Source organism: Penaeus japonicus, unplaced genomic scaffold (genome assembly GCF_977035675.1).
Source record: "Penaeus japonicus unplaced genomic scaffold, GWHDUDI00000001_assembly GWHDUDI00000027, whole genome shotgun sequence".
NCBI classification, from domain to species: Eukaryota; Metazoa; Arthropoda; class Malacostraca; order Decapoda; family Penaeidae; genus Penaeus; species Penaeus japonicus.
The window spans coordinates 4,140,434-4,147,933 of NW_028234429.1; the positions used below are offsets into that span (position 1 = coordinate 4,140,434).

At 36.0% G+C, this 7,500-nt stretch overlaps 3 protein-coding genes across 3 annotated transcripts in view; 2 read left to right on the top strand and 1 right to left on the bottom strand.

The window, feature by feature from the left end:
* LOC122262534 (uncharacterized) overlaps positions 1 to 2,012 on the top strand; it is a 12,318-nt gene extending 10,306 nt beyond the window's left edge. Inside the window, exons 5-6 of the mRNA XM_086552996.1 lie at positions 1,575 to 1,704; positions 1,993 to 2,012. Of these exons, the coding sequence (XP_086409122.1) occupies positions 1,575 to 1,584 (10 nt within the window). The 3' untranslated portion in view covers positions 1,585 to 1,704; positions 1,993 to 2,012. The remainder of the gene's footprint in view (positions 1 to 1,574; positions 1,705 to 1,992) is intronic.
* Positions 2,013 to 2,019: 7 nt separating this feature from the next.
* Positions 2,020 to 3,206, top strand: SelT (selenoprotein T). Its single transcript, XM_086552997.1, has 2 exons — positions 2,020 to 2,188; positions 3,016 to 3,206. The coding sequence occupies exons 1-2, from the start codon at positions 2,020 to 2,022 to the stop codon at positions 3,204 to 3,206; spliced, it is 360 nt and encodes a 119-aa protein (XP_086409123.1).
* Positions 3,207 to 7,050: 3,844 nt separating this feature from the next.
* spn-A (RAD51 recombinase homolog spn-A) overlaps positions 7,051 to 7,500 on the bottom strand; it is an 8,324-nt gene continuing 7,874 nt past the window's right edge. Inside the window, exon 8 of the mRNA XM_043030538.2 lies at positions 7,051 to 7,500. This exon is cut by the window's right edge and continues 815 nt beyond it. The gene's annotated coding sequence lies outside the window, so the exon portion shown is untranslated.

Genomic DNA, 7,500 nt, shown 5'->3' on the forward strand with positions numbered 1-7,500 from the left:
AGAGAGGAAAAACAAACTTGTATGAACATCCTAGTTTTTTGTTTTTTGCCTACTCTTGTAGTATGATGACCTTTTAAAACCTGATGTTTATAGTACACAGGTATGAAATCAATCCATTTCAAAGCCCAGATTCATTCTTGTAAGTGGCTTCAATATAGATAAACTGTAAGATGAAATGGTTATTCTCTGTACCTGCCTAAAAAGAAGAGTCCAGTGATTCTAGTGGCCTTCATGCCTTCAGCACCTTGGGGGAAAAAACAAGTTCGCAAACTTATCTTGCCAGAATATACATAATGGAGGTTTCTAGAGGACCAAAAGCAGAGAGGCCACAAATTGAATCACTGCAAGTGTATCTTTGATAAGCAACTGAAGGCTTAGCATCACATTCAGCAGAATGCTTTCTGTACCAGATAGTGGTGTTTCATGTGTTCTGAAAGAGCATTACTTTTGTTTATCTTTGTCTGCAATTCTATTACCTTTGGCCTGCTAGCAAAGGCCAACAAGCCTGTAGAGCTTAGATTGGTCCCTTGTTTGGGAATGTCACCAGGAAGAGCTACAAGGTCCATCTTACCTGATGTATTGGATATTTGATCAGAGCAACTGGGAGGTTACCTTGACTTCTTGCAGATTATTTTTTTATGATTGATATAGTAGTTTTGTGTGTTCTCTATAGCCATTACCCAAGCTTTTTTTTTTTTTTTTTTTTACCTTCATTCAGCCTCCATGCAAGATTTACCATATATGATATGTGCATAGAAAACACCTCAGGATATCTGACCCTCAACTTGTATGGGTTTCTATAATGATGAAGCAAGCTTAACTCTGATCCTGTTAGTAATGTCTGTTTGATATGATACATGAGTGCTATAGGATATTCTGAATATTATTTTGTCACAAGACTGAGTTAAGACTGTGAATGTCTGTCTGTTGAGAGAAAGATTTTTAAAAATCTTTTCTTGTCACCATCATAAAATTTCAATTCTTGGTATGCAAATTGAGTTGTGCATGTAGGTTACCTCATATCATATATCAATATTTATGGGTCTGGTAAAGCTACCAAGTAAAAGGAAAATGACCTTTTTTTATGCTCTCTAGTTCAAATTTCCTACTAACCTCTTTCAGTTCTTATAACTGTCTGTTTACAAATGTCAAATACTTTCTAAAATCTCAAGTTGAAATACTTGGAAGTAAGTGTTATAGACACAAAAATAGACTAAGAATAATTTTAATAGGGTAGAAACTCTTGAGAAATTGATTTAGAACCACTGAATAAGGAAAGGACAAAGAATGCCATTGATAAAATCTGTTTCGTGTCTAGACACAGTTGATAGAAAGTCTCAGAGGCTTTCAGCTATAGAATAAACTTATCAGTAGTACCATTATCCTGGAAAAGGAATTTAATTTTCCCACAATGTTGGCAGTTTGATTGTTCTGACCCGGTTCTCTTTGATGCTGTGTGTCTTCATTTCTATTCCTTGATGAAGTTTATAAAGGAGGATAACTAATTCAATTTAGTCCTTAATTTAGATCATATTTGCTTACCTACTTTATGCTAATCTTCACTCCATTTACAGTTACTCGTGAGGGTACAGGAAAGTGTTTGAGCAGTACGCCAACATCCTGCGCGAGAAATATCCAGACATCTCTATCCTCGGAGATAACTATCCTCCACCAGATTGGAGGGTCTGGCTTGCGCAGTTGTTGGTGAGTTGGGAAATGTGTGTTGAAAGCTTTTAAAATGGATGGTTGTTTATAGTAATGGAGTAGTTTTAAAGTTAGTGCTTTTATTTTTCTTAGGAAAATATTAAGCAGTGGGTTCATATTGAGGTTGGTATGCAAGTGTTTCTCAGCTGTTTTAGCAGTAAGAGATAATTATAAAGTTCATTTAAGATCAAGAAGTTTTGTTGATCAAAGTAGAAAAGTATTCAGAAATGCTAGTGTCGTTCTAGGTGGCCGTCACACAAGGTATCCTAATTCCTTCCTTGCCCTTAGGGTGGTGCCAAACTCATTGTGTTGGTAATGATCATTGCCAACATCAACGTTTGGGAGTGGCTTGGGCAAGAAATGCCCTCCTGGTGGACCTGGTTTGTCAACAACAAAATTTATGGCTGTATGATGGTGTTCTTCCTGTGCAACGCCATAGAAGGGCAGCTCATCTCAACAGGCGCTTTTGAAATATCCTTTAATGGTGAGTGGTTTGCTCTTTGTTTGTTTTTAGAATAAAGAAAATTATAATGGCTAGAAATAGAAGTTTTGTGTGGTGTGTTGAGTAAAAGGAAGGCCATAATGCTTGAACATGTGAATTCATGTGTGTGTGCTTGTGCAAACCTCTGGGAGAAAAAGTGTGAGTCTACATATGATATTACAGGCATTTGTAAACCACATGCCTGATAGCAGTGCCACCCACTGGCCCTGGTTGTGAATATCTTTGAGATATCTGATGAGGGATGATGATAATTTTCATGGTGGAATAGATTACTCTCGAGGGTATATACTCAGGTCTCTCATCACTTGCTCTCCTCGTCTCCTCACATTTTCAATCTCCTTTCTGTGTTTTATTTATAATATTATTTTTATATTATACTCTTAGACACTACTCAGTCTCCCATGTTAGATTTCACTCATTTGCACCAGGGGATGTGATATCATATAATTGGAATATTTAGCTCCTGCCAGATGTCCAATCACATCATGACCACTCCCTCTAAATATACATTTTATATAGCTACTTATGAAGTTGCATATGTATAGACACATTTTCCTTGGCATATGCCAGTGATGTAAACAAATACAAAAGCCACGAGAGATCATGCACTTGGAGGCTGTGCCCACTTGTTATCTTGTTTGCCAGAACGGCATTAGGCACATATACGCCCTGGCATGAAATATAATAATGTTAAAAGTTAATAGAAAAAATCAGAATTGTAAATAGGATAACAAACTTATTACTCTTTATACCATGGTTATTATACTTGATGTTACCATAGCTTTGTACTTGCCTACTTTTCTATTCAGATCAGTTGAGAGTTTTGGTTTATGGAGATGATAAGTTGTCCCCTTATAATACCCTCTTTGTCATCACAGATGTTCCTGTATGGTCGAAGTTAGAGACAGGCCGAATACCTCAGCCACCAGAACTCTTCCAGATTATTGATAACCATGTGAGATTTAACCAAAACTCAAATTCCTGGAGTGATAACATCTAAATATCTGGTAAGTATATGACAATGAATGTAAATTGAAATTTGATGTGGTATGTGTTTAAATATTGCTTGCAGTTTTTATACAGGAATATGCTTACATAAAAAAGATATATCGGTATAAACTTTAATATATATGTTTTTATCATTTTCAGTTTTAAGAACTGGAGAGGGATTCACACCATAAGCCCCAGATTTTTTAGTCTCCATATTAGTCAGGTTATTGGTAATACATAACGACTGTGTGTAACATGTCACCCTTTTTGTATCCAAGGCTGGGGCTTGGGCCACAGTGGTTGTAGCTTCCTGTCATTACGTGTACCTTACAAAATGAAGACATTATACAGCTATTAAAGGAAGGAAGGTGGTGTCGCCTGTGCTGCCTTGACCTTCCCTTGCAATTGTATCCGAACAGCCTGAAAACCACCCGGTTCTTCCATTACTGCTGGTCTCTCCTGTATTATGAAGGTTTGAGTTGAAACCACACGCTGTGGGGACTCGAGCTGGATGCCTCTTTTGCCCGCAGGAGGAACGAGCAGTAGGTTAGACTGCACGGTGGTTTGGCGGCTGTTGGGATCATCCTCCCAGTGTGCCATTTAGAGTGTTAGTCTTTAGGATTGTCCTTTGATTAATTTCATTTTTATGTTTTTCTGAAATGACATAAATGTGCAATAGAAGTAGGGAAGAGGTCCTTGAGGCATTGACTTTTTTATACAAAATTAGGATAGACAGAACATTTCTAAGTGGCACAGTTTTATACTTTGTGTGAAATATAAGTGTTTTAATGTCATATAATGTACTATATATATGAGGAATGAATATAGATATTTTTAGGGGGGTGGGGAATGTAATGTAATGGAAAAGTAAAAACCTCAGTGTGTATGTATGCATTTATGGATGATTGTCATGAATGTAGTTGTATACTGTGTCTTACACAAGTGTTAGTTTGGTGATGTATATTGAAATTGTTGAAAGGTGCAATAACTAGAAATTCATGTTATTCATCTTACCTTTTAACTCGGAAAACATTCCTGTGTGTTAATTTTGTGGTCACAGAACATTTGATTTAAAAATGAAAACGTGAAAGGATTAGGTGCATTGAATCAGGTTATTATGTCCTTATGAACCTCAGAATTCTTGCATCGACATGAATAAAGAAAGAATTAATAAAATGTCTTCTAATTTTTCCTCATTATTTCCAGTAATACCCAAGAGCACAAGTTCACATTAGCTTATTGTAAGTTTGTGAGATTAGCAAGCTTGTAGAGAAAGAAATTACTGAAGATGGCATGTATTCCATTTTTAACCCATTCCATACAGATGTCATGACATACATGATGCAGGAGCTTTGGCCTGATGACGGGCGTCATGATGTACATGATATTTGAGGATTCTGGATCACTGCTATTTTATTGGGAGTGAGTGATGATAACTATTGCAGTCATAATTACTATAACTAACATAAGATTAAGCAAACCTAACATCCAAAATCTAGATGGTACCACTTACTTCTAGCACCAACATTAGAGAGAGCCTTGAATGGCACCCATCCAGGGTCTCTAGCAACCACTATCTTTATAGAGCAATGGCACACAGCAAGTTACCGACCTCTTGCTCTAAAGTACCACCGGTGAAGGATGTGCAAGCAGAATGAGAAGAGGAAGGTGACTCAAACCATGCCATATGTTTAAAATGTGCCCCTGTGCCTTTTACTGTGGCAGTCACAATCATAAGCACAGATTGCCTTCCTCTTCACAATCTCTTCATGTTATCTACATTATAGATGTGAGAAAGATGGTAATATGCAGTAACGCATTTTAACCCACTTACGACGGGGGCATTCCAGCCTTGAATGTCCCAATGCCAGGGCGTTCGAATTATTAGGCCTAAATCAATTGAATGGCTGGCACAATACTGTGCCGCCCGGCCACTGGGCTTTTGAATGCGCGGTACAGTACTGTACCACAAGTCCAGAGAGGGTTAATATAGAAATACAAATTTTACCTCCTTGACCAGGACTAGAACCCGAGCCGTTATATATTCGTTGTTTCATAGTCGTTCATGCCAGTACATAAATACGAAAAAAAAGTTGCTTTTATGTCCTCCCATAAAACAGCAATTCTTCTCTTACACTGAGTATAAAGAAAATAATGAGCGGATATGGATCCTATACTACAACAGGCAAGCGAATCTATCTCCCATCTGCAATGGGTTAATAGCTATCTTACAACATATTAGCAGAGGTGGTCTTAAATTCATTAACATAGTCACATAATTACTCATAATTAAATAAAAATCAGTCAAGCAAGCCTTCTTATCATTTACAAGCAGATGGGGATAAATGACAATGCCTAATATTCACAATGCATTTAAAAATTTTCCAAGATATGGTGGAACATATGGAGTTATGTAATAATTTATTTTCTTCAAGTTATAGAATTGAAAATATTAAGGAATTTTTAATCAAATACCAAAATACTTTACTTGTAAAAATTCATGAAGATCTTGCACCTCTATAAACCTGAAAACTCTGGCTATCTGGTTAAAGCTTGGTTAACAGGCCCTTCCTCTAATATTGTTTTCAGCCTTGTCTTGTGCCATGCAAAAAGTTGAGCTGTAAGAGCTTTATATACATTCTCTTTGAAATACTGGCAACATTATGTACTGCACAACTTTAGTCTTATTATATTGTGAGGTCTATTGTAGCCATTTGATGTGCTATGTCAAGCATGTAATACACTGATATTTGTTATACAGACTCCATATCACCATGCTGATAAGAAAACAAATAATGTGGTTTAATAGGATAACAAACAGGTTTTTGTTGAAGTTTTGTGGTTCTTATTTTTAGATATTTTTATTTCTTATTTACAATGTGTACAGAGATGAGTCTCAAGGTGCTTGAGAGTGTGGTAGGGCTCATGGCAGATGTACTGACAGAGACACACACCACACACTAAGCTCATAAACCAGCACTCCTCCTCACACAAAAGCCGTAGCTGAGCTTTTTATCTGTTTCTCTATCCATTCTTTTCTGCTGATGTGTTGAGCAGCCAAAGGAAAGGAAACCTACCCCTGGTATTTGCCCTTGGTACTGACCCACTCTCTTGTGTGTACTGGCCAAAGAATCCAGAGTACCTTGTTATGTTTTAATTATTAATCTTCTATGGATATAAATACAGTTTGCTGGCCAATCCTAGCATGACACAGATGCCTTGCTTCCTGCTGGCAAAGCCACTTAAATCATAACATACGTACCACCCAAAGGCATGACAACTGATGCCATATGATGTGTGTACATCTCGTTATGTTGTTACTGGGTTAAGCATCAAAAGAATTCCACAGCTGCATATGCATCACCAATTTCATTTTTATTTTAGGTGGGGGGAATAGTAAGTCAGCCAAACTATTACCCCATTCCAAAGAATCCATCAAAGTCTTCATTTTGTTCTGTTCCTGTAATAATAAGACTACAAGGTTTAGTCCTAATTGTACAAAAGAAAACATTTTACATTTACATAGGTATGTGGTTCTGCCAGACTTCTTATGTGACAAAAAATGTATCAAGAAAAACAAGCATATGACAAGGATATAAGACGCTCCTACTTTTAAGTGACTTTAAGTTGAAGATGTAGTCAATAGAATACTTCCTTATTATAAATAACCAAATTTAATTTAAAGTTGACATCTCGTAAGTAATGTATTTAGTAGAGTTGGAAAAAGTAATAATATTGAAGACTAAAAGAAAGAAAAAAATTAATCAATAGCTCATTTTACACTTGAAAATTCCCTTTTCAGGGTCAAGATGGTACCCTTGCAGGATCGGACAAAAGGATAATAATAAATCAAATTATTTAAATATGGTTTATACAAAATATTTCAATATAAATTCATAGCAGCAGTATCTACCTCTTTACAAAATATATATTCATATCCTTGCTGGTTTAAAACATCTTAAGACACTCATATTATCTTCTCAGGGTCAGTTGTAAGGAGCAGAATGAAAATAAATCATAAAAGGAATTTGCCTAGTTGTTTTCTTTGATTTTTCGTCAAGGAAATTGAAAATGAAAGACCAATGATATATGAAAACATTACATGGAATATTTCAATGCCACAATAAAATCCTTTTTTTTCTCTCTTTGTGTTTTCTTAGTACAGTTAAAGTTTATTTCTTTTTAAAAAATGTATGGAAAATACTTTCACTGTAGAATCTAGTCTCAAAATAAATATATATCTAAAAGATTATATATGCTGTCTATTTCTTTCATAATGTTGTACATACACAATACAGATGAGT

Bases quoted from the DNA above. Each gene is read 5' to 3' on its own strand.
- SelT (XM_086552997.1), top strand. From the start codon at position 2,020: ATGATCATTGCCAACATCAACGTTTGGGAGTGGCTTGGGCAAGAAATG. The intron at 2,189-3,015 runs GTGAGTGGTTTG...TTTTCTATTCAG, and splicing joins TTTTGAAATATCCTTTAATG to ATCAGTTGAGAGTTTTGGTT.